Raw genomic sequence first — 26667 nt, 5'->3', positions numbered from 1 at the left:
AGTAAGATCTGTGGATTGACGATACCATTTTGAAGCGTTTGTTCCTGTGCCCCCTCTCTAAATGTAAGACTTGGTAGATTCCTTGTTAACCTATGAACGCTGTCCGTGACGCTTACGCCACCATATTTTTCTACAATGTCAGCCTGCTAGGTACATGTGAATCAAGGCATACAGGAAAGTCATGCAGAAAGAGTTGTTAGTTGCATACAAGTAGCGAATTTCACAAAAACGCTTCGTTGACGATTAAGTGACAAGATCTTTCGAATTTGGAGACATGCCTAGAAGCAATAAAACCATTAGAACTATCTTGAGTCTTGTACCAGGAAAACAACGCTTTGGAATTTACAGATTTATGCCACTCTTTTTTTGCATCGGAGGTGTTATGGAATGGGTAATGATAAACGTGAGAATAGGAAGAGAGACGTTTTGTAAGTAGCTAGCGATGGAAGCGCAGCCATTATTCAGTCACCTTGTATTCGTGCGTACTAGGATGCGCTAGGTTTTGCGCAGTGCCACTAGCTTACCTGATGACTTTAGATAAAGTCCATACTGGCGTGTTCGCGCGGTCAAATTAAAAACATTACATTACAATTACATTTTTTTAAAAACGTACTCGCGAATTAAAATCATATTACTCTAGCGCAAACTTAAACGTGTAATAAATTAAGATAGAGGCCAAAACTGTAACAACATTGATGAAATATTTGTGTTTTTTCTCCAGATGACGTGTATAGAAGGAAACGCGCAGAGAGGGAGTACCAGAGGAAAGTTGAGGAGGGAGTGATTGTACTTGCTGAGACAGAACCCAAATGAACATTAGGTGTATTCTCTCCATAACCTGGATGTGTGCAGAATGAAATTACAGGTGAAGATGAGACTCTGAGAAGAGAATCAAATGGATTGTGGATCGGGGGCCTTTTTTTTTTGTTCCTGCAGTGTTTTGTCTAAAGGACAGCAGCAAAACAGAGAAAAAAAGATGTGTTTATTAACATCTAAAATATTTGAACATTGCTACAGAACTGTGTTTGTAATAACCCCCTTTACACCTTTGAGTTTTCACTTTTCCTTGTCATTACACATGATGCACGATTTCTTGCACTCATCTTTACCTGTACCACCTGTATCTTTACCTGTTAAATAAAAGGCAGCAAAATGATTACACGTTACCAATGGTGTGAAAATATATATTTTTTCATATGCCACATGCCATTAAAACACCGTGTTAAGTAAACACTTGTAGAACTTTTGATTAAGCTTTTTAAAGCCTTACGCGGATGCTAAAAGTGCTTGCAATAAACACTAAATGTCATCATAGTAACAACATTTGCCAGTGGGACAGTTGCAGAGGGAGTGCTCTGTAGACAGACTTCCTCATGACTCTCCAGCTCACTTGTAGTGTCCGATTGGCAGAGCTCTCAGACAGATGAAGCTGTTGGGGTGCTGAGCCAGGATCACCGGGTTGCCGTCCAGACGGATCTCCAGCATGTTGTGCCTGATGTAGTGAGTATCGTTGCCCTTGCAAAACGTTTCATCTGTCAGGGTAGTTATGTTATTGTTCTGAAGAAAGGGGGGAAAAAGCAAATGTTTTTTTTTTTTAGGGGAACGGTGTTAGTATTTGATGTTTGACAGTACAAAAAATTTAATCTTATTGGGTGTCACTTAATAAGTAAAGTCAGATGATATATTTTTATAATTATTGTAATTTTATAATTATTGTTGTTTTAAATAAGTAGAATGAGTGTTTCCCTCATCCTCATGTTTTTGAACAATTGTGTATTATTAACTTTAAGGTTCCAGTTAGCTGACCCACTATGCCCTATAGTTTTATAGAGCTTACCAAATTGAGAGATCTAACATTTTGTTAAGGCTTTTGCTTAGATAATGAAGCCCATATGAAATTGCAGACTTGTTTGAGACATAAAAGACATATTGACTTTCACAAGTTAGTGCAGAAACATACCATCTTGGACCTATATACAAGTTGGGTGGGTATGAAATGGTTGGGTTGGTGTTTGTAGTATAAGAATCATCCATATTCCTCACATAATCCATATTTCACTCACATAATCTGGACTATTTCTGTACTCAAAATGGTCATTGTGCATAATAAGAATTTGAATAAGTAATTATAATAAACAAACATGTAGATGGACAACACGCAGGGTCTCAGGAAGTAGTGGGATGGCCTCCAGTTCATTGTTGCCAAGGTAGAGGTATGACAGTTTGTTGAGTTTCTGTTCCAGTAGATATATAATACAAGAGAGAGAAATTTACACCAGTGAAATATCAAAGATATTCATAAAATGTTCAAATGTAGATTTGAATATTACCTTAAACATATTTGATTTGATGCCTTTTGTTTTGAGGTGATTGTGATTGGCATTAAGTGAGATGAGTTTTGTAGGCAGCATTGGTAACTTGACCAGTCTGTTCTCAGCCAGGGTCAATTCCTCCAGTTGGACCAATTTGGAAAAGGCTCCATCCTCTATCTCAGAGATAAGATTGCCGGTCAGGTCAATCCTTTTCAATGTGGCTGAAAAAATATATATAGATGATTTAATGATTTTAAAAAGAACATAGCCCTAAAGTGCAATGTATTGAAAAAATTATATTGTGTACATATGAATTATACATATACTATACATATAATATTTAAATATATTAATTATATATAAATATATATTTTTAATAGAATATGATAATTGGAATATATATAAAATATATAAATAATTACATAAAATATAAATTAATTGTAATTAAAAACAGAATTATATAAACACATATTTCTAACAAATAAATTTTTTTATATAAATATACTACTATTTTATTAGGGGTTTACTATCTCACGATTCGATTCAAAATCGATTTTCGATTCAAAACGATTTTCGATTCAAAAAACGATTTGATTTATAAAAATTTCTGCTTCAGTCTATAAAATCTGCATGATCTACTACAGTCTGCTTTGCAAGACAGAACAACAAATACAGAAAATTAAGTGTCTTTCACATTTAAATAACAAAAATAATGTGCTTTGGTAAAATAAAATGCTTTTTGTTGTGTTACCAAAATTCTTTAGCTTAAATTTGCAAGCTCTCAGGGCTGGCTCGGATGCAGTTCCACCGGCGTAACCGTACACAGCCAGGTCCCTGCTTTCTCAGTGGTTGCTTCTCGTTTAATGGTGTCTCGCCACCTCTCTCTGTTATGCTTTCTCTTTACTTATTCGAGTATCTATCTCCTGCGTCGGTTCCTGACTCATCTCAAGTTTTCCCAATCTTGTATTTCTTCCTATCCGTTTTGCCTTTATTTTTGGGAAGGGTTTTATTTTGCTGTGGCGTTTTTTGCCAGTTACTTCTGCTGGCATCCTTGGTTTCGTTTTTGCGTTGCATTTAGCCACGCCGTTTTTTAGTTACTGTTGTTATTTTGCTTCTTTCTCCCGTCTCACTACGGTTGAGTGTTATTTTCCACGCTTTGTATTTTCTATTTACTTCGTGCCCTCATGGTTTCTGTTTCTATTCTTTTGCGCGTCGAGTCTTCTGCGTTGTTTTGTTTGTTCGTTCTGGGTCGCTGTGCGCGTTTCCCTCTCGCTAATACATTTGACAAGTATCAAACGTCTTGGTTTTGCGAGCCGGCACTTGTATCCACCCTTCTCTATATTATTTATTTCACTTGGGTCCACCCTTCTCTATATTATTTATTTCACTTGGGTCCACCCTTCTCTATATTATTTCACGTGGTGTGTACGTTCCCGTGCTCACCGCGTTACACAAGCCTTGCACACGAGCTACATTGTGTCAAGTTCGGTCTTCCCTGGCATTCGGTAAAAACCAAAATGAACCCATATTTTTGCCTTAAATGAAGACGGGACAGGTTGAATATCTCTTTCCTCCATTTGTTTTGAAACTTTTCCGCACATGAGTGTGTCCCAGAATCTGCTGCGTAAAGTCTCGCGTAATTTTGTAATTACGTAACGCGAGACTTCACCACGAATCGATTTTGGGGCATTTATAATCGATTCTGAATCGTAAATGAGAATCGATTTTTTATATATGAATTGATTTTTTGGCACACCATATATATATAAAATAATATAAATATTAAATATGAATCTATAAATACAATATATATATATATATATATATATATATATATATATATATATATATATATATATATATATATATATAATTTATTAAATATTTTTGGATTTGGAAGCTCTGTCTTCTGTATAGTAACAGTAATGTAGGAGCTATTTAGAAAAGGCACCTGGTCATTTTCATCCTAGTTAGAAAATACAGTTACGAATAATCCTGCCAATGTTCTAGTCATAAGACCTAAAAATACTGGCTAGAGTTAATGTTAAAAACCCTTTGGAAAAAAGAATTCATATTACTTTTTTTTTTTTTTTTTTTTTACACTAACTATGTGCCAGATATTACACACTAGACGTATTTTAGCTACACCCATAATAACCTTCCTTACCAATGTCTGCAAAGTCCTTGTTGGAAATTTTAGTGATTTTGTTGAAGCGTGCATAGAGATATGCAGTTTCCTTTGGTAATGCTGGTACTGTTTTCATCTCTGGGGTGACCTCCTCACAGTACACTGATCCCGTCAAACACACACACAGCAAACAAGTGGGTAGATCTGTGGAGAAAACGATCCACTTAGCCTTAAAAACTCAACAAAGTCAGACATGATCATACGTAAAAATTTACTTGTGAATCCAACAATCACCTGCTTCTTTTTTGTCATCTGTTGTGCTTTGGCCATCTGCATCATCAGTACTTTCATAATCTGGCGCTGAAATGACTTTTTTCTGGAGAGTTACATCCCCAGAGGGGCAAAAGCAGACCATGAATTATGGCACACCCCCTGCATTATGCCTTCACAATTCATTGTAAAAGTCACTGGTTGCTCATTTCAGATCAGTTACAGAATTGGATTGCTTCTGTTAGAGTGTTGGATATAATCCCATTATGGATTTAACAGATTAGACTTTCCACTGCATACCAATGAATGGTTGTCCCAGATTTGCGATATTTGGCATAATGTACTTTGTGGACCAGAACAATTTTTTCCCTGAAGTGTTTGATTTATTGTTGAGGCAAATGTTTATATAAGGTAAATAATATGAGGGTTTTTTGGCAAATCTGAGAAACTTCCTTTTTCTTAAACAGGCTTTTTTGCTGTGTGTAATGGCTGTAAATAATCGCCTGCACATAATGCTACATATTTCTCATAATCACTGACAACCACAAACAGCAACTACTAAAATAATAAAGAGCATCACATTAGACTTCTTACCTTTGGTTTCTTGACCTCCATGAAAACATTATCAGATGGCACTTCTTCAAACTCCACTCTTCTGACTAAACCCCTAGCTCGCAACTCCATATTACTGATTTGTGCTGTTGAACAGAACATCCATGGCACAATTAGAAAGGAGAAGACCAACATCAGGTCCATCTTCTCGAGGCGAGAGGCACAGCTTGCTCCCGTCAGTGTGTCCGGGGTGGAAGGGGGCGATGCAATGTGTTGCTGTGTGTGTCTGCAAGAAGAACCCTTTAAAGTGATTCCAGTTTGTGGAGTAGTTGCCTGTGAGCCACTGAGACTGTGATCAGCTCTTAACCCACTGCGTACTGCTGCAGGGCAGTTGAAACAAGAACTTCTCATGTGATATTGTTTAATGTCCTTAGTTGTCTTGAGCACGTACAGGGTGTGGGATTTATAGTTGAGTTTGTGGACTTTTTAAGTCTGAGGAAAAAAAAAAGAAAAACATTTTCATGTCAAAGATTTATGAGGCTGATTTATTTTAGGAATCTGCTTGTGATTTAGATAGAGATTATCTAGTTTTGCTTCTAAAATCAAAGAGCACTGTTTACCGCATATTAAGAGATAGAAACGTCTATAATGAAAGTAACAGTATTTGTACTGCAAAGAAAGATCTTCATAGGATGAAATCGTTGATTTGGAAAATGAGGAGAACATTTTACTAGGAAAAATCTAGTCAAGAATGGACAGAACACTTGCAATGGAAATAAAGAATAGTGAGTTCAACAGGAAATCATTATTAGTTCAGGAATCTTGGCCTGGGCTTATTTAAATACAGTGAACATTAGAGTCCACCAGAGCTTTTACATGAAAACAGTGTAACTTTATGAAAACAGAGTAATGTGTCTCTGCAGCATCTAGTGACACTGTTCCATTACTCAACATGGCCGAGTTTGTTTACTAAACGTCACTGAAAAAAGGTGGAAATGAAAGCAGCTGACATTTGTGCTTATTTGTGTGCAATATGCCACTAATGAATTGTGTATTTGGAGAAAACCTGCCAGTAAAATTCATTTTTCTTAGTTCCACCTCTTCACTTGCTTAAACCTACCTGTTGGTTCTTTGAGCTTGTTAGAATACAATCTAATAGATTTAGCAGAACAAGTTGTCCTTAAGATGAGATCCTCTAAGTTTGAAAATTTTCAAGAGAGCACTTTGTTAAAAAAGTATTTTAAATTCCTTAAATTCATCTCTTGGTAAGAAGAAAATAATTGAATAGGATTCACAGGACAACATCTGTTTAAACAGACTTTTAAAAAGATCTTCCTTTGTCTCTCTCTTTCTCACTCTGTCTGGGGACTGGTACTTCACTGACTGAATTCTTATTCATTCAGGATAAGAATGAAAAGACACTAGATAGCAGACACAGGGACAAAACCCCCAACTGACCGACCAATCAACCAACCAAACAAACAAACAAAAAAGAAAAAGAAAGACCTGTGCATAATGATTTAATGTAGTGTTGCAGGCAGACCTACTCTTTGTGCTGCTGTCCAGATATTTCTCTCCCTGCAGTGCCTGCAGCTGTGAACGTGAATCATAATGGGAATTGTGAACTCATGAACAGATGTGAAAGTGAGTAGGGAAAGACTGACTGACTGGTCCTGTATCACACAGTGCTTGTCGACCATTAATACATCACTGTAAGCTAAATAAAGCGACTAATGGCCAATAGGCAAATTAAGGCAAATCCCATTCCAAGAATTTGTCAGAACGGATTTCAATTTGAAGGGGAAAAAAGCAACTCTTGGTTTCAGGACAGCACAATCTGAACACTCAAAGGGGTCATTTCTCACTTCTCTGTCAAATCTCTGTAACACATTTGCAAAATGTAGGTCTTTATGAATGCCTACCAGGAATAATGAAAAAAGCACTGCACTGCTGTTTATCTGCAAAACATCTAGCAGTAACAGAACTGACAGACTATTCAATAATCATCTATTTACATACTTGTACTGTATATAAATTTCCACAGCTCAGAATCGACAGATTAAAACAAATGTAGTTTTTCTGTGATTCTTGTGTAATCACAAACTGTCTCTGACTGAACTTATAAACTGTATCCTAGGTTAAAATACAATACTCTACATATTCTTTAAGAGGAATGGCTGCTGTTTGAGCAAAGCATCAAACCTTATGCCAGTCCCGTACTGTTCTGAGATGCAATGTGAATGCAGTCATGACAGATGCATAATACAAGCAAAACACTCGCAGCGGGGCCAAACTGCACTTCTGAAACAAACATTTCCAAGAGCTGGTACATTAAACCGTTACACGTCTTCTGCCTAGCTCATTTTACAACAGGAGCAGACCTAAGAGCCCCATTTAAATGGAATGTGAAGTGGGTTTTGGCTCTTAACATCTCCACTTCTTCCAGCTGTGGAAAACATGTTCGTCTTTGACCTGCACCCCCCCCCCCCCCCCCCCCAAAACCCCCACCACCCGTTCTAGTTCTATCTCTTTCTCCTCTTTCCTTTCTTCCTCTCATTTGCTGTGCCTATCTGACTCACTTTCCTGTGTGTCCTACGTATATTGGGATGGGATGGTGTGGGTGGAGTGGGTATGTATAGGGGACAGGGCAAGATACTTTCTTGCACCAATACATTATTGCAATACGTTTTTGTCAGATAAAAAAAAATATTTTCTAGTTAGGCCAATTTCAATTAGTTGTTTTAAATATGTTTACTAGAAGACAGTATTACAGATTGTCTTTTATGTGAATGTATGCCTGTAGTTTTTAACTCTTTAAGTGTGATTGTACTGGTATAGCTGGTCAACCAGTTAATTTTTTTCCATTTTCAACTGAACTCTTTACTGTACAGATTACAAATCAGTGCCCTAAATTCTGGAAAGTTGCCATTAGCCTTTCAGTTATGTTATCCGCACTGAACTACCTAGTCATTTAATAATATTTCACTTTAGTATTGTATTAGTAATTAAAGGGTTTCTGTTGCATTTTCATCATGAATATATTAAGCTGTGCATAATATGAAGTCGTCAACAAAATATTAGACAGTTAATGTATTTAATGTTCTAAACAAGGGCAGAATTTACATCAAAGCGAGGGCATGAGATACAAAACTGGTTAGCTTAAAATGGTCATCATACTGAAACCATGGAAGGGCTTGACTGCCTGGATCTCAGTTCCCTCTTGCAACTGGTTTCTTTGTCTGTTGAACCGGTACTCCTGGACTGAGATGGCAAGGACTCGTACAGAATACAGGTGGACCCGTCCTCACCAATCCGGTATGACACCTCGTAAGGGTCCACCCACAGCGTTAGCTCGCTTGGAAGTAAAGAGAAAAGCTGCTCTCGCGTGAGTCCAATGGCGCAGGCAGCCTTGCCTATCAGTGGGTCCATTTTGTGGTTGATGCGGAGGCATCTGTAGCCTGACCCTCGGCAAGGGGCCTGAGGAAACCAGTGGTGCTGGTAGTGTTCTGAACACAAAGAAACGAAGTAAACAATGACACCGGTTTCATAGCCAATGCAGACAGACAGATCATTTGACTTAATACTCAGATTTCAGTTCATAAGTATATTCTCTATTCTTAAGTTTTATTCTATTCTATTCTATTCTATTCTATTCTATTCTAAGTCTTTTAAGATATATGAATGGCTATTAGAACGATTTTTTCTTAATCATAACATCATTACCCTGAGCAGTTACTGACAGAACAATCCCCATACCAAGTAGAGCTTTTTCCAGTGAGAGACAGAAGTGATGAAGCTGATCTTCAGACAGAAGCCCAGTTGTCCTGAGCAAGCTGATGACAAAATTCGCAGCTGCTGAAACTTCCGTTTTCATCTTATTATTTCATGAGACAGATGACCAAGGAAATGAAAAGCTGAGTTTCAAAACCTGTTAAAATAAATGTAGATGACATATTCACAAGAGAATGAGAAGTTATGTTTTATATAGTCAGGTATTAGGCTCCGACAAAAGGACTCACCAAGATTTTTAACGAGAGAAAACAAGACTGAAATTTGAGACTAATCTGATTAGGAGATAACTTGATTTCAGTGATCAGTATCAGAATCAAAATCTATATCTAATGTATCTGAGACGCGATTAGGTTTGAGAAAGGAAATTCTATTAATCTTCATAACATTCTCCTCTAGGATACGTTACAAACGCAAAGCTGCCAACGTCACACAACTGGTTTGTTCTGGAACAATTAGAAAACCAAAGTTAAAAAATTCAGATCCTTGTCAGTTGTGATTAAGTTAAATACACTGTATCAAGCATTGTACACGGCCGATTATATTAATTTTCCGCAATTAAATTTAGTCGACCGCGCCCAGCTTTATTAGGCATAAAACAGAAAATACAGGTTTTAGTTTTTTTATTTCGGAAAAAAGAGACCGAAAAAAATTTAGTGTAGGACTAGAGCCCTGATGAAACATGATCATCATCACGACGATCAGTCGTAGTAATAACCCCAGAAGGCTTACATGTCCACGTCCTTGTGATGTGTGGCAGGGTAAATACAGGTTTGGGAAAAGTACACAAATCCCTCCCTTGAAAATGAAATGTAATATTAGTTTATTAAAAGGGAATGTAAAGCACGTATCAGAAAACGACGTATCAGATCGAAATAAAGTAATTAGATAAATGGGTTTCTGCTATTACGAGCAGAAACACAAACCCAGCAGTAGCGGGTTCAGAACCAAGTCCCTCCCTTCAGTGGGTGGGCCAACTGTCTCACTGAAAAGGGCGCAAAGAACTGTTACGGAATTATAACTTTCCCCATAACCACCGAGGCCATCTGATCTGTCCAGTGAGGTAACGATATCTGCTCTTGCGTCGCTTTCCTGTTTCTAGTTTATGTTCATGCTCGTGTTTATACTTTGGGAACATGTCTGTCCTTAGAGCTTAATTAAAATGATTATTCTTCATTGCTTTGTTCGAAAGTCCTGCACCAACACTGAAGAACATATACCCAGACCAGAACGTCAGAATTGTTTGTATATTTTTTATTTTTATAAAAGAAAATGCTTATAAGCTTTTAGCTTTTTAGGATGGTTGACTCTACCACTGACTGTATTTGTGGGTGGGAGTCTTGGTACTCACAAGTTATGTTTCGTATATAATAATAGTAATACGCTTCCCTAAATGCTCTAAATGCTTCCGTGCCTTTCCTTATGACCAAACCAGCCCTCGGAAACACTAGCGAGGGCTAAATGTGTCCTTATGACACTACGGACAATCAAGGTTTGGTTAGGACTTTCGTGTAGGTCATAAAGCAAGTCGAAAATGGCACAAGTTTATCTTGTTTTTACAAATTTTGCACACACCGATTTCAATCCTCGAGACGCTCTCACGAAGACGTAAGTTAGCTGTACATTCATTTATGGAAAATGACGACTTGCCTGCAAGGGGAAAATAAATGCGTCAGGAGGCTTCTCGCAGGAAAGAAACCCCATTACACAAATGCATTGAAATCACATATACCTACACGGTTCACACCTCAGTACACCTATGCAGTACGTGTCATTAGAATTATTCCTTTAGTCCTTAGTTGGCCCACTCAAGGAACGGAAGTGGATTAAAGATGATGATGAAGTTATTATTGACGTGGAATATCATCTGCAAAAATATTTATTATTATTATTATTATTATTATTATTAACAAATGAAATACATGTATGTCTCTTTAAAAAAAGCTTATGTGGTGGAGTACATTATTCAAAAATCCATGCTAAAGATTCACACAAATCACTTTTTTCTGTTTTTCAGTGGTGCAGGACTTTGTGTGCATTATAAGACCTGAAAAACTAAATTCCGAATGCTAAGCGTCACATGGGTGTGTGTGTCAGAGAGATTATTTCCTTTTTTTATCAGTAATGACAGTTGGGGGGGGGGGTGAAATTGTTTTTAATTGAAGTATTTAAATAAAATACAAGATATCCAGGAATCTACAAGTTTACTTAAGGCATATTATTCAAGACAAATATGAATAAGTAAGAGGTGCTGGTCTAGTTATTTACAAAAAGTCTAAAATTACTCTAATTAAAGCATGATAGGCTGAATAGAAAAACTTTTTAATGCACCTATAACGTACATTATATAGTATCCCTGTGAGGGATAGATTATTGCCTAGTGTGTGTTGATTGTTTTAATAAAGAGCAGCTGCTATATAGTAGATGATCTGGTTGGATGACTAATGGCTTCAGCTTTTGTATCACTTCTGCATAGGAACCACAAGCAACAGGCAAGTGGTTCATCTAGAAGGTGAAGACTAAGGAAAGCAACATCACAGCAGGATTTATCTGGTCTGACTACTTCCTCAGCTCCAGGATGGCTTCCACTTACGTACTGCTCTTCCTCATTCCTGTCACTACCCTGCCTCCCTGCCATGGATTTAAAATCTGCGCCTTTAACGTTCAGAGTTTTGGTGACTCAAAAGCGTTAGACGGCAACCTTTTGAACACCCTAACCCGGGTGAGACTTATTTTACAGGTTACAGCAGGCTTTCGTTTATTGTTAACCGCAAATACTACTAGTCTAAATTAAGTTTTTTTATTTCTTTATAATGGTTATGATTACCACTTCCTAAATAGACATTGCATCATCTTAGTAAACATTAGTAAACAAATTTTGCACTGACATAGGGTTTGAACTGAAATATGTAAAATGCTGTAAAATACTACTTTAGCTGTATTAAGAACTATAGACCATTTTTCTTCGGTAGCCCCCTGAACTAACATATAGACAGATCCTGTCAGAAAATGGTTATTGTTCAGCCAGGACATTTTGATACATTTTCCCTACCACAACATCAAATGAACTAAATAAACTTTTACAGCACTATTTCTATAAAAAATACTGATAGCAATTATAGTACAGGATATCTTCATAAGTATATGCAGTGCCATACAGGTTGATTATCTCGTTATCATATTTGGTTTTGTCCAGATTGTGGCACGCTGTGATGTGTGCTTACTCCAGGAGGTGAGAGATTACAAGAAGAAGGCCATTCCTGCTCTGCTCAAGAGCCTCAACAAGTAACTCCCACAGTCACCATTAGGAGCAGCGTCTCTCAACCCAGTACACATGCCCCCCCCCCCCTCACAATTCCCCAGCTTTCCGCTGTCCAACCTCCTAACACCTTAGGTCAGAGCAACAATGTGGACGGTGTCTTTGGGCCTCAAGGACTGGCTTGAGAAACACTGGTTTAGATCATAGATGTATGACAGTGACAGTGTCCTGTGATCTACATGTAATGAACACAATATTGCTTCTTCTGTATTAATATTTATTTTTCAGCTATGACAGCCGTTACCAATATGACTATGCATCAAGTCAACGACTAGGCAGAACACAAACGTATCAGGAGCAGTATGTCTTTGTATTCAGGTAAGCTATTTAGTTTCAGACCCTTAAAAATTTAAATATATAATATTAAGAATTAACATATACACTACCGTTCAAAAGTTTGGGGTCACTTAGAAATGTTCTTATTTTTGAAAGAAAAGCAGTTTTTTTTTCAATTTAGCTAACATTAAATGCATCAAAAATACACTCTATACATTATTAATGTGGTAAATGACTATTCTAGCTGTAGACATCTGGTTTTTAATGCAATATCTACATAGATGTATGGAGACCCATTTCCAACAACCATCACTCCAGTGTTCTAATGGTACATTGTGTTTGCTAACTCTGTAAGGAGGCTATTGGATATTTTGAAAACCCTTGTGCAAGTAGGTTAGCACAGCTGAAAACAGTTTTGCTGATTAGAGAAGCTATAAAACTGACCTTCCTTTGAGCTAGTTGAGAATCTGGAGCATTACAATTGTTGGTTCGATTAAACTCACAAAATGGCCAGAAAAAAACAACTTTCAATTGAAACTCGACAGTCTATTCTTGTTCTGAGAAATGAAGGCTATTCCATGCGAGACATTGCCAAGAAACTGAAGATTTCCTACAATGGTGTGTACTACTCCCTTCAGAGGAGCACAGACAGGCTCTAACCAGAGTAGAAGGAGAAGTGGAAGGCCCCGCTGCACAACTGAGCAAGAAGACAATACATTAGAGTCTCCAGTGTGAGAAATCGATGCCTCACAGGTCCTCAACTGGCAGTTTCATAGTACCCGCAAAACGTCAGTGTCAACGTCTACAGTGAAGAGGCGACTCCGGGATGCTGGCCTTCAGGGCAGAGTGGCAAAGAAAAAGCCATATCTGGCTAATAAAAGAAAAAGATTAATATGGGCAAAAGAACACAGACATTGGACAGAGGAAGATTGGAAAAAAGTGTTATGGACAGACGAATCAAAGTTTGAGGTGTTTGGATCACACAGACGAACATTTGTGAGACGCAGAACAACTGAAAAGATGCTGGAAGAGTGCCTGACACCATCTGTCAAACATGGTGGAGGTAATGTGATGGTCTGGGGTTGCTTTGGTGCTGGTAAAGTGGGAGATTTGAACAAGGTAAAAGGGATTTTGAATAAGGAAGGCTATCACTCCATTTTGCAACACCATGCCATACCCTGTGTACAGCGCTTGATTGGAGCCAATTTCATCCTGCAACAGGACAATGACCCAAAGCACACCTCCAAATTATGCACAAACTATTTAGAGAAGAAGCAGGCAGCTGGTGTTTTTATCGGTAATGGAGTGGCCAGCGCAGTCACCAGATCTCAACCCCATTGAGCTGTTGTGGGAGCAGCTTGACCGTATGGTACGAAAAGTGCCCATTAACCCAATCAAACTTGTGGGAGCGGCTTCTGGAAGCATGGGGTGAAATTTCTCCAGATTACCTTAGCTAGAATGCCAAAGGTCTGCAATGCTGTAGTTGCTGCTAAGGGAGCATTCTTTGACGAAAGCAAAGTTTAAAGTAGAAAATTATTTCAAATAAAAAAAAAACATTATTTCTACCTTGTCAATGTCTGGACTATATTCATTTTGCAACTCATTTGATAAATAAAAGTATGAGATTTCAGGGTAAACACAAAATTGTCTAGGTGACCCCAAACTTTTGAACGGTAGTGTACCTTTTATCTGAGACAGTGCTAGTGTTTTAGCGCATGTTTTCCATATCATGACTAATAATAATAATTTCCATTTATATAGCGCCTTTCAAAGTACCCAAGGATGCTTTACAAAGAAATACAAAAAAAAAAACAAATACAAGAACAAAACAGAGAAAAATAACAGCAAAAATAGAAATAAAACAAATCCCATAGAACAGACCTAAGTTGTGAGAAAATGTTGAGTAATTAGACGAGTTTTTAATTGAGCCTTGAATGTGTTGAGAGATGGTAAGAGACGGAGGAAGAGGGCTCCAGAAGTTCGGGGCCGCCATGGTGCTCAGCTTAAATCTGGGAACAACTAGGAGACCAGAGTCAGATGACCGAAGTTGGCAAGTAGGGACATAGCGGTGCAAAAGGTTAGCCAGATATATGGGAGCCAAACCAGAGAGTGCTTTATAAGTACTAGAATTTAATACTGGATGCGAAGATTTTAATGGCATGTAAAATGTTTTTTCTTTTACATTCTCTCACACAGAAAAGGTTCAGTGAGGCTTAAAGATCACTACCAGTACCCAGACAGTCAGCCGGGCGATGAGGATGCTTTTGCCAGAGAGCCCTTTGTAGTGCGTCTGCAAGCTCCTCAAACAGGTGACATTATCTATTGACAGACACGGAGCTTCTGTGTCATTAGGCTGGATGGATTCAGTTTTTTGCCTAAGGTGTGCTCGTTGCACTAAGCTCAGACTGTGACAGAGTAGGTTATTTTGCAGTGATTGGCGACTTTGTCCTGATTCCAATGCATACATCTCCCGCCAATGCCACCAAAGAGATCGACGAGCTCTATGATGTTTTTGAGGATGTCAGACAGAGATGGAAGACAGAGGTGAGATATATATCCTAATAATATACTTAAATTTTATAGAATCTTTTTTTGCCCCACACAATCGTCTGTGGCACTGTGGTTCCAGTGACTTCAAAACATTTGGAGATTGGGGGTAAATTTGAAAAAAAAAAAAAAACTTGCCCAATTACTTCACTTCTGATAGGATATAATGTTTCTTGGGGATTTCAACGCAGCCTGTGGATATGTGGCCAAGAAGAACAGGAAAAATATACGATTGTACACTAACCCCTCATTCACCTGGCTGATAGATGACAAACAAGACACTACAGTCAGGAAATCGACGGATTGCGCATATGACAGGTATGTCTGCATTAATTCATTGGTGTGACACACTTCGCTTTGTTTCTCAATCTTCTAATAATGAATGCTCGTGCCTGACCTGACCAAACAGGATAGTGGTACACGGAGATCACTTTCTCAGATCTGTGGTACCATCTTCGGCAGGACCATTCGACTTTGCAGCAGAGTTCCACCTCGATGAGTCACAGGTATACATGTACATCCTCTATCACACTTCCACGTCACAACACTTATTATATCTTATTACCTTATTATGTCTTAATTACACAATTTATATTCCTCTAGATTAGAAAATTCCCTTCATGCCATAATTTAGCCACTCTAAGCATATACGATTTCTGTGAACAAAACTGTTTGGTTTCCAGTTTGTAAAACAAAATGGCTAAAGGCAAAACTGTAAGGCTTCATCAAAATGTGTGGAGCATTTTGTGACCCGAGGCGCCATCACCATGTGGATTGTTCCTAACAGGCTCTTCGTGTGAGTGACCACTACCCTATAGAGGTGGAACTGAAGACCAAGTCAGGAAGTGAACAGATACACGCCCCTCTGTGCCTGCTGCCCGTCACCCTCAGCTTCCTCTTCCTCCAGCTGCATCTGTCAACACTCCAGCTGTAAGCCCACACATTTCTGAAGACAGTTGAGACAAAATAAGTATATGCACTGACGTTAACACTTGAACCTCTTTCATGCCAAAACTGCATGTCATGTGCTGGTGTGTGACTGTGATGAAGTGTCATGCCAAAGTCTAAAGGATGTATATTAAACTGGAGCGACAAGATCATCCTAGCATTTTTTCCCCCTATTTTCAAGTTCAGGTTTTAGTACTTTTGGAAACAGAAGAAATTAATCTCACTGGTTTCAAAAGCTTGATGCTTTTGTTTACATTTTGTAATAAAATGTACTTTTATTTTACTGTCTTGCTAAACCTCTTAGCATATATTTATTTAAAAAATAATGTACAAAGAAACTGTAGACCAAACATTTCTCTTTGGCCCTAAATTTCTTTACCTTGAAGTAAATGGCAGAACCAACATAACAGCAATTTTACCATGAATCACAGACATGTTAATGTCCAATTATGACCTTGATCTCACAACTGGAGTGTGGCAAGGCCTATACACCATTTACTATGAAGCTAGGATTTAAGGCATACCGTATATTGTTTAAAAGATGTATAGCCCTTTCAAATATAAAGCAGCCTTTCTTGATAGAACACCCATCAAAGTGCTATCGAAGCCCCACCCAAGTATTGAGTGCATTTACTGTACACTTTTCAGGCAAACATTTCTGAATTAAAAATTTCAGTCACGTTTTCAGATGATTTTGGGTTTTCATTGGCTGTAAGCCACAATCAATAATAACAGAAAAACATTTGAAATGGATCACTCTAGTCATGAATCTATATGCATTTCACTTTATGTATTGAATTACTGAAATAAATTAACTGATATTCTAATTTGAGATGCACCTGTAGTTAAGACCAAGAAGAAAACCAAGCAAATATTCTGCATGCATCCATTTCATACCATTTGTACACATTGTAGTAAGGCACACTACCTCCTCACCAAAGTACCTAATTTTCATATGATCAAAGTGTATTTATATATAAAACCTCAAAGCAGCATTTGTATTGCTAAATAATATAAAAACTGAAACCAGAATATTTTGTACAAGTTGTTTTTATTGACTGCTTCAGCCCTACGTCACACAGCCAATATTGCCAGGTAAGTGTGAAGAACTCAGTTGGCATGCAGGGCCTTCCAGCGGCTCAGGGGGCCGTGGTTGGGCATGTATTTCACCCCACAGCCATCAGGGACCAGACGCTTCTCCTGCAGCAGGTCATCAAAGTCAGAGGCATTGAACTTGGTGAAGCCATACTTCTTGGAGATGTGGATCTGAACGAGAGGGGGGAAAAAACAGGGATGAAGTAATATGAAAGGCTTCGTTAAGGATTTACTCGCACATGATTTGCACTTTGTCTCAACGGTCCCTTTAAGGACCCAGCACCTCCCAGCTGGGCACATACACAAACCGAAGAATTACTGTCTGCAGCCATTGCACACCAGAAAAGCACAGACAACCAGACTGGTCGGCTTAATAAGCTGCAGAACACGCATCAGCGCTACAAAGGACAAATCCGACTGCTTTTGGGACGCACCTTCTGACGGCCAGGGAACTTGAATTTGGCCCTCCTCAAAGCCTCAATGACATGCTCCTTGTTCTGAGCTTTCGTGCGCACGGACATGATCACCTGACCAATGTGCACACGGGCCACGGTACCCTGGGGCTTCCCAAAAGCGCCACGCATCCCTGTCTGGAGCCTGGCAAGAGAAGACAACTCTGGTTGCTCAAACAGGCACACATGAAAAACAAAAGGCAATATGTTGCCAGCAAAGGGTCTAAGATGAACAAGCATGGGTGTCAATGGTGTCTCCCAGAAGCCAGCACTTCCTCAGCTGGGATTCTACAAAAACGACATGGCCAGACAGCTTCATAAGCTGTGGGTGTAGTTTTAGGACCCGAGTCCAAACCCACCTATCAGCTCCGGCACAGGACAACATTTTGTTGATGCGGATGACGTGGAAGGGGTGCAGACGCACACGGATGTGGAAACCATCTTTGCCGCAGGTCTTCACCATGTATTTGTTGGCACAGATGCGGGCAGCCTCAAGTGCTGGGAAGAAGAGGTTTAATGTGGTTTGAGCACCACCTCAAGCTTCATACATAAACCACCTTCCCATGAGAATTTATACGTGAACTCAATTTTAATAAGCAATACATAGAACACACAAAGTACAGGTTAGAGAACACTAAAGGTCAATTACTCAAGTTAACTCTTACCTTCAGAGGACAGCTGCTCATATTCATCAGATACCATGTGACCACACAGTGGAAACTCATCCACCTTAGCCTTCTTCCTACCCAAGTCGAAGATCCTGATCTTAGGATCTAGGAGCAGAATTAATGGGTAGATACAACTGTACATTAGGAATCTGTCCTACCAAAACTGTGGTTACAATGACTGCACAATTCATGATTTCTATTCAGAATTAAAATGCTTGATAAACGTTTAGAAATTATGTGCTACATCTGTAAACAGCGTGTACTCCCTTAATGTACCCACCATTACACATTTAAGGAAACGGTTAGATCCGATAGTTAATAAATTAATGTATGGTCTTACCAGGCACACCCCGACAGAACCGGGATTTGGGGTAAGGCTTGTTCTTGCAGTATCTGTAGCTGTATATGAGAAGAACTATAGTCAGAAATACAATTTAAGTGTTTAAATATGAAATTCAAACTGGAGCAGTAAACTAAATTTCCGTCTGCAGCACACACTAAGTAACGTAGCTAGCTAACGCAAATAAAGCTGTAGCTAGCTTAGATAGCCTACCGTTAGCTATATAGATAACCAAGGATAACTATTCTAATGGCAGCTAAATAGTCATGATTTGCCACACTAAATCAGTTAATATCTAGACAACTACCTGATTTTAAAGGAACATTCCCCCACTAGCCTGCGATTACTCGATCATTAAAGTGTGTGTCCCCCCCCTCAACCACAGTGCTGCACATGGTTAGCGGGCCCTGCCATTTTCGGCTTTCTCTCGTCCAAATCAAATACATCGATTATAGGACTTACCAACGGGCTGGACGGCGGCCCATTGTTGCGACCTGTAATAAAGACAAAATAAATACTTTATTTAAAGGATTCGCGTTAGAGGCCCGAAAATACAATGCTATATTCGATAAATTAGTGAAGACCGACTCGAAGCGCGTTCCTACCACGCACTCACCTAATGGAGGAAAGGAAGTAGTCTCGGGATCCGCCGCGTCATATCGTACAGACGGAGGTCACATCCGCATATCACACAAAATATCTTCAACATTTTATTATATGAAATTGCATTGACATTATAAAACACATATGAACGTTGTCAGAATTTTCTTGGCATGTTAGACTTGCTTATCTAAACATTACAAAGATATTTATGAATAGACGCATCGTCTTCCTGAGCTTCCTGTTAACGATCGGGAAATGTAGTTTTATGTTCACAAAGAACTAATATTAACATTTCGTAACGGATAGAGTAAGAGAAACCATGCCAAAGCTAAATTGGTCTAGAACCCAAAGGCTGAGAAAAGGTTTGTCTCATACTTAAGGTGGACCGACTAATGATCTTTATGTACAAAACATTGAAAGATGTAAAGCCCAGTTGTAAAGTTTACTACAAGATTAACATGTCACAAGAGGGCGACAAACACCAACATCTCCGTTTATGTCATCTTCTTCCCGCCCAAAAGATGTCTCTGTTGTTTCGTTAGTATGAAACACTATGGTAGTAATACAATTTCTCCTCTCCCCTCCTAAATCTCTGACAGAGGAATGACCTCACATTTCTAAACTCTGGCTAACGAAGAACAAATGTTGGAGGTGGCCTTTGGAATCTATGGTATTACTAACATAAGTCAATCGAGATGTTATGTAACAGTACATGCCCTCTCTGTCTCACCTTAGACAGAGCAGCAGAGCACCCTAACATTAGTTGTGTGGTCGATAGAATATAGGAAACAGCTTACCTTAAGCTATGTTGAAGACACACACACACACACACACACACACACACACACACACACACACACACACACACACACACACACACACACACACACCTACTTTCTAGATCATTCACAGAGAGAGAGAGAGAGGCCTTAGCACTAGCTGACTTATGATTAATAAGGCTTCTGCTGGCCACACAGTCAAAGCTCTTTAAGCAATCCAAAGTATTTCACTTGTCTCCCCTTGCATTCCTGGCCTAAGTGGGGCAAGCAAATACCATGCCTTAGATGGGAGTGCGCAGACGTCAGCTCTCCCATCACATCCCACATTACCATTCACCTCAGCTTATTCAAACCTGCAGCACTGGGTCAGTGAAACACTCATCAGTTTGTGTTTTGTGCAAACACAACCTTTATCACAAGGCTATTGTTCAAAAAGAAATATGCATCCTTGTATTTTTTTTTTGTCTCATAACGGTCCAGATAGTCCCACTCAAGGTTAAAATTAATCTAAATCTAAACCTGAATTTGGTATTTCAGTTCTGTCCCCCAACAGACAAAGTCTAAGCAGCTCCAGAGCCCACATGGGTACCTTCTACCCCTTCTACCCCTTCTACACAGTTTTGGGGTAATGGGGGTGTTGCATGTGTAGCATCTCCTACTGGGTACATTTCCTCTTATGTGTCATCATGTATATGAAACAATGCTGCTTCAGGTCTCTTCATCAATGTCACAATTAACAGGTCTCCTCCACACAAGTTTAAAAGAAAACATTTTAAAATCATATAAAATACAACTGCTTTAAATTATTCAAGTAATAATTTGTATATCTCCATATTTTATTTCCAGTACCTAATTTGTTGGAAATATTTCTTACTACTTAGCATTCATTTTCTGTGCATTCTTATCTCAATTAGGCCTGATTTTCTGTCATTTATAAAATATATATATAATAACTATATTATATTTATAATATAGTTATTATATATATATTATTATTATTTATAATATATATATAATAAAATATATATATAATATATAATATTATATATATAATAATTATAAAATAATAATATATATAACGTTTTTACTGTCTGAGACATTATTTCACATGTAATTTGCTCTTGCTTGACCTGTTTGGTCTTGCTCAGCATGGTTTAAAAGCTGCGTGTGTTAAGAGCAAGAACATTTCACACCTCGTGCATGCTATAGATGGAAGTATTGTGGTGGTCTGTTAACCCATTAACACCCAGTATCATTTCCTGCACGGGAGCCACACCCTGCCTGAGGTGTCTGGCCCAAAGTCTGAGAGAACAGCGCCGTTCACGAGCAAATTTAGGATACATCATCAGGAATGGGTTTACATTCATGGTCAGCAACATGCTACATATCTTGTGTTGTATATTCTGGGCATGTGCGCGTGACTCCTTGTTCTCTCGGACGGGCATTGGGAATAATGGTGAACTAATGAACTCCAAATGTTGGTTCAGGGAGACCAGACATCTGACAGAGAGGACGAAGGGTTTAGGCACAAGACAAACACCAGAGGACGAACAGAAGAGACAGAGGGACTGAGAGAGCAGCATGAAAGGACAAAGTTAAACAATGAAGCATTCTCCCCAGAACATGCTGCAACAATGATCAGCTCCTTGGCGAACATGCTGCAACGCTTACCCGGCGATTCTGCACGGCCGGGAAGTCCAGAAGGCTGCAGCGATGAGCCCCACTCCCATCTGGGCTGTGTGTGTCTCACGCTTCCTGACCCCCGGTGAGAGGCCCACCGCTTTGAGAACTGGATATGGCTACAAGAAAGAAAGAAGAAAAGAAAAAAACAGGGAACCTACCAAGAAGAAAATAATCAAATAAACAAATAAATGAATAAATACCATGAATTATTTGATGCTTCTTACATTCCAAACATAGGAAAGCACCTAGCAACAAGATATAATACATTGATTAAAGCTTCACTGAACCATATAGCATTTTTATGCTCTACCTTCCAGAGATTACTATATGTGTGATGAATGATGGCTCACCACCAATGTCTCTGTGTATGCTCAGAGCTACTGCTTACTACATAACACGGAACAGTGAAATGTATTTTATTTTTGACATTTCAGTGAAACACAGACAAATAAAAATAACACTATTAATATGGTCTCTCTGGACTACATAGTGACTATATTATTTAATATCCTAAACAAAACAGGGAGTCTCTAAATCCTCCTTGGGCCTGATGAGTTGGCACAATACACAATAGCACATTAACAGGAAGTGAAAGGCTTCTTGTCTCCATAGCGACCGGCCTCAGTTTTGTAAACAGACGTTGACCCAAACATGCATGCATGAACAGGACATGCTGGAAATGCTCGTGAACCTTCCTAAGAAGTGGTGATCAGACGAGTCCCATGTCCTTCCTCATCCTCTCTAACGATGTGAGGAGTGTTCATACACAGCCTGTCAGTACACGCTGCTGCTACACAGTCGACTGCCTCAGTCATGAGATCATATCATGTCATCCAGGTTTACTTACAAGCGCATGTGTTGATATGACACGTTACGATGGATTGTGTGTGTGTGTTTGTGCATGTGTGTGTGACTGAGAGAAAGAGATACAAAGGGATGAGAGATAAAGAATGTAGTTTTGAAAAAAAAAAGTGCCAAAGCTCAGTGTAATACAGGGAAGTAGATTACAATGTATTAGAGATTAGATGTCACTTGTGTTAGTGACTGGAATACTCAGATTAAATAAACCAACAACAGTGTTAATCCAGTGTATTCTACCACGGTATAATAGTCCATTGCATAACAGAAGAAAAAAAAACTCAAAATATGTCTGAAAATGGCAGGAAGTGCATGTATGTTCCACAGCTCACTTTATTCTTACCCAATCCCCTCTTATATAATCCCAGCCCTTGTGGCCTTTGTGCACATGGCTGTAAATGAGTTCACCTCTGATCTCTGATGAGGCCTGATGGTAGTACTCTAGCGGCAGACCATTTCACTCTCCGACTGAGTGGGCCAAGCAGATTACAAATTACAGCCTCAGGTGAGAGAGATCCCGGATGAGTAATCACTCAGGTGAGAGAGATCCCGGATGAGTAATCACTCAGGAATGGACACTTAGAATCTTTAAATCTTTCATAAAGGGGAAACAAACCCCAAAGAGCAAGGCTAGGCCTCTGTGACATACACAAACACACACACACACGCTCACACACTTGTACGCTGTGTGGGTCATGGCTGTGGACTGGAGTGGTCCCATCATGTGGGCTGAGGTCTGCGTGTGGAGCACCAGACCAACAGACACTGCAGCACAGTCGTCTTTGACTCCACCATGACATCATTATTGGTTTTCCTCAAACATCTGCAGTCAGTGATTCACTCAAGATGCAGAAATGCTGCCACTACCAAATTCACTGCAGTTCTTACTGTACAGATGTGTGTGTATGTGTACATGTGTGTGTGTGTGTGTGTGCATGTGTACACGTGTGTGTGTGTATGTGTACACGTGTGTGTGTGTGTGCATGTGTACACGTGTGTGTGTGTGTGTACACGTGTGTGTGTGTATGTGTACACGTGTGTGTGTGTATGTGTACACGTGTGTGTGTGTGTGTGAGTGTGTGTGTGCATGTGTACACGTGTGTGTGTGTGTGTGTGTATGTGTACGCGTGTGTGTGTATGTGTACCCGTGTGTGTGTGTGTGCATGTGCATGTGTACACGTGTGTGTGTGTGTACGCATGTGTGTATGTGTACGTGTGTGTGTGTGTGTATGTGTACGCGTGTGTGTGTGTGTGTGCATGTGTACACGTGTGTGTGTGTGTGTATGTGTACGCGTGTGTGTGTATATGTGTACCCGTGTGTGTGTGTGTGTGTGTGTGTGTGCATGTGTACACGTGTGTGTGTGTGTGTGTGTGTGTGTGTGTATGTGTACGCGTGTGTGTGTATGTGTACACGTGTGTGTGTGTATGTGTACACGTGTGTGTGTGTGCATGTGTACACGTGTGTGTGTGTGCATGTGTACACGTGTGTGTGTGTATGTGTACGCGTGTGTGTGTGTGTGTATGTGTGTGCTTGCCTTAATTAGATACTCAAATATCAATTTCAATGCGCAATTTTAAGATCAGGTTCTACATTGTAATTCCAAATCATTTACACTGTCACTTTTCAAACATAGCTTTAACACTACAAATCTTTCCTAATGTAATCTAATTATCTGGACATGTAATTTCTTTTGATATCGGGTAGTCACAAAAACTATTTATCTGATTATATCCTATTTATGTCTGCATACGTATCTGTGTTCGTCCAAATGTCTCTATTTATGTTTGTATCTATGTGAATGTGTGTGTGTGTGTGTGTGTGTGTGTGTGTGTGTGTGTGTGTGTGTGTGTGTGTGTGTGTAGGGCTTGTCTAATGAAGAGTTGCTGTTGTACAGAGAGCTCAGTCACTCATAGCTGCACTGCTGTCATCCCCCTCTGCGTTCCTCCAAATAAGGAAAAAACTACTGGATCTTATCCTCTCTCTCTCTCTCTCTCTCTCTCTCTCTCGCTCTCTCTCCCCATCTCCCTCCCTCTCTCTCAAACACACACACCCACTCAGTTATCCCCTAACCCCGTGACACATAGTATATTTCAACATGCTCCTCCGATAGCCGTCTCTATGGAAGGATGCGGAGCGCGTGTGACGTTTTTTTAATTGTGCCTGTGCACTGAATCGACGGTGCGTTAGTGCAGCTGGGCTCCCTGCCAGCTGGGCAGCACCTGGCCTCCTCCACCAGCTGCTGGGTGGTGTTCGCTCGCTGCTGCCACCGCTGTTGCACTGGTGACCTCTGGCTGAGCCACACACACGCAGACGTTCAGGGGAGGCCTGAACACACAGGCTGCATCTGGGGGAGTTTGGGGCAAGGCGGTCCTGAGAGGACCCAGGAGAAGACGTCCTGCTCCACCGACCTCAGACGACATTCTGAAATGTCTGGAATATTTGCTTGATGAGAAGTAAACGAGACGATTCGGGATTGTTTTGATGAACTTATTGAAATCTAGCAGAGTCGGAACTGACAACTAAGCGCAGTGACAGGAATGAGGGTTACGATGCATTTGAAGCTTGTCAAAGCAACGTCACATGATGGTATTATATAAACTAGTTACGAGTATACTGACTGATGTCTTATAGGCTGTTTTAGGACTGTGAGGACATTTTAAAATATTTCAAGAATGAGAAGATTCATCATTTTAGAATGATCAATATGAAATATTCAAATAAGAATGTATTTTCTTCAAAATACACCACAGCATATTGCTTTTTAATAAGTGTATAATTTTGATATTTCGAAAAACCTGTGGAACTCTCCTTAAAGATAGAGCTTCACAGTACTTCTGTGTAATAGTATTGTAACTGTGCCCATAGTATAATGTCCTGGTGCCATCACGTTTATTTGAGTTTAAGTGCAGGAAGACAGAAAGATGCACATGAGATTTTTAAGGAACAGAGTTGTGGTAAAGCAGGTGATACCAGTATGGTTAATTCTGTAACTAATTCTTCAAGTGCCTACAAAGCTCACACAGGCTTTGGTTCCAAGCCAAGCATTTGAGGACATCCTCGAACCTGCTCTTTCTAACTTTTAATGTTCCATTAAATCTCAGGAAATCCCCAGGCCTAAGTGTCATTGATGTCTGTGTATGTGTTGGAGTGTGTTGTATGTTGGTCTACTGGTGTGTGTGTATGCATGGGAGCATTACGTGTTATTGTGTATGTGTGTATATGCTTTGGAGTGTGTGTGTGTGTGTGTGTGTGTGTGTGTGTGTGTGTGTGTGTGTGTGTGCATTAGATTAGATGCTTGAAGTATATAAAATATTTTATTCTACCTTCTGCACAATACAGCTGTGTGTGTGTGTGTGTGTGTGTGTGTGTGTTTTAGATTAAAGCCATTCTAATCCTCCCAGGATGTGGGCAGGCTGTGCTGCCCTGTGAAAGATCTCCTGTCTACCTCAGTTGCTGTTTGATGGTGCAGACAATTTGAAGCTACCTCAACTGTGCCTGCTTACAGTATGTGTAGGTGACAGACCATGCCAGTGAAGATTACAGCTGAAGATCACCAGGGTGATCTATCATTTATACAGTTAGCTGCTTTCTTCACTGGGGTTTATGCTACTGGTCAAAACATTTGAAGTGACTAACTTCTCCTGGATAAAAAGTTGTTTAGTTCAATAGAGCTGTTGGTTCTTCTGTCTCTCTCCTTCTCTCTCTCTCTCTCTCTCTCTCTCTCTCTCTCTCTCTCTCTCTCCTCTCTCTCTCTGCCTCTCTCTCTCTCTCTCCCTCTCTCTCTCTGCCTCTCTCTCTCTCTCTCCCTCTCCTTCTCTTAGACAGAGAGACGATAGAGCGGGAAGGTTTACCATAAATGGTTGTGTTTGTGGACAGGAAAAGTGTGTGTGTTTGTGTCAGTGTATCTGCTATATATATATATATATATATATATATATATATATATATATATATATATATATATATATATATATATATATATATATATATATATATATATATATGTATGTATGTGTGTATGTGTGTGTGTGTGTGATTGTGTGTGTG

At 39.4% G+C, this 26667-nt stretch overlaps 5 protein-coding genes and 1 non-coding gene across 7 annotated transcripts; 2 read left to right on the top strand and 4 right to left on the bottom strand.

Annotated features, from left to right (window-relative positions):
• The first annotated feature begins 118 nt into the window (after window positions 1–118).
• Window positions 119–1166, top strand: uqcc5 (ubiquinol-cytochrome c reductase complex assembly factor 5). The gene is made up of 2 exons (XM_076983985.1): window positions 119–428; window positions 722–1166. Exons 1-2 carry the CDS (start codon window positions 275–277, stop codon window positions 811–813), a joined length of 246 nt encoding a protein of 81 aa, XP_076840100.1. The 5' UTR covers window positions 119–274; the 3' UTR covers window positions 814–1166.
• Window positions 964–5687, bottom strand: ognb (osteoglycin, paralog b). The gene is made up of 7 exons (XM_076983980.1): window positions 5305–5687; window positions 4735–4816; window positions 4480–4644; window positions 2331–2533; window positions 2142–2234; window positions 1391–1557; window positions 964–1130 (listed from the first exon to the last, which is right to left on the bottom strand). The coding sequence occupies exons 1-7, from the start codon at window positions 5671–5673 to the stop codon at window positions 1127–1129; spliced, it is 1083 nt and encodes a 360-aa protein (XP_076840095.1). The 5' UTR covers window positions 5674–5687; the 3' UTR covers window positions 964–1126.
• Window positions 5688–8336: 2649 nt separating this feature from the next.
• Window positions 8337–9419, bottom strand: LOC143484786 (protein BTG1-like). Its single transcript, XM_076983707.1, has 3 exons — window positions 9282–9419; window positions 9019–9190; window positions 8337–8768 (listed from the first exon to the last, which is right to left on the bottom strand). Exons 2-3 carry the CDS (start codon window positions 9134–9136, stop codon window positions 8434–8436), a joined length of 453 nt encoding a protein of 150 aa, XP_076839822.1. The 5' UTR covers window positions 9137–9190; window positions 9282–9419; the 3' UTR covers window positions 8337–8433.
• A 537-nt stretch (window positions 9420–9956) lies between these two features.
• dnase1l1 (deoxyribonuclease I-like 1) lies at window positions 9957–16828 on the top strand. The gene is made up of 9 exons (XM_076983704.1): window positions 9957–10114; window positions 11528–11773; window positions 12248–12336; window positions 12599–12688; window positions 14843–14955; window positions 15078–15190; window positions 15354–15511; window positions 15603–15699; window positions 15981–16828. Exons 2-9 carry the CDS (start codon window positions 11630–11632, stop codon window positions 16125–16127), a joined length of 951 nt encoding a protein of 316 aa, XP_076839819.1. The 5' UTR covers window positions 9957–10114; window positions 11528–11629; the 3' UTR covers window positions 16128–16828.
• Window positions 16829–17173: 345 nt separating this feature from the next.
• On the bottom strand, window positions 17174–19277 carry rpl10 (ribosomal protein L10). 2 transcript variants are annotated; one of them, XM_076983705.1, is made up of 6 exons: window positions 19159–19260; window positions 18697–18755; window positions 18354–18461; window positions 18048–18186; window positions 17671–17833; window positions 17174–17407 (listed from the first exon to the last, which is right to left on the bottom strand). In XM_076983705.1, exons 1-6 carry the CDS (start codon window positions 19179–19181, stop codon window positions 17252–17254), a joined length of 648 nt encoding a protein of 215 aa, XP_076839820.1. In that variant the 5' UTR covers window positions 19182–19260; the 3' UTR covers window positions 17174–17251. The 2 variants fall into 2 exon arrangements, with proteins under 2 accessions (XP_076839820.1, XP_076839821.1); XM_076983706.1 differs by lacking the exon at window positions 17174–17407 and having other exon boundaries at window positions 17672–17822; window positions 19159–19277.
• Window positions 17486–17620, bottom strand: LOC143485324 (small nucleolar RNA SNORA70). Its single transcript, XR_013122843.1, has one exon. It is a non-coding gene; the product is annotated as a small nucleolar RNA SNORA70 (small nucleolar RNA).
• Window positions 19278–26667: the final 7390 nt, after the last annotated feature.

The sequence above is a fragment of the Brachyhypopomus gauderio genome, chromosome 21 (genome assembly GCF_052324685.1).
Source record: "Brachyhypopomus gauderio isolate BG-103 chromosome 21, BGAUD_0.2, whole genome shotgun sequence".
In the NCBI taxonomy this organism is placed as follows: domain Eukaryota; kingdom Metazoa; phylum Chordata; class Actinopteri; order Gymnotiformes; family Hypopomidae; genus Brachyhypopomus; species Brachyhypopomus gauderio.
Note: the sequence above shows the minus strand (reverse complement) of the source record. Positions and strands in the feature narration are given on the sequence as shown.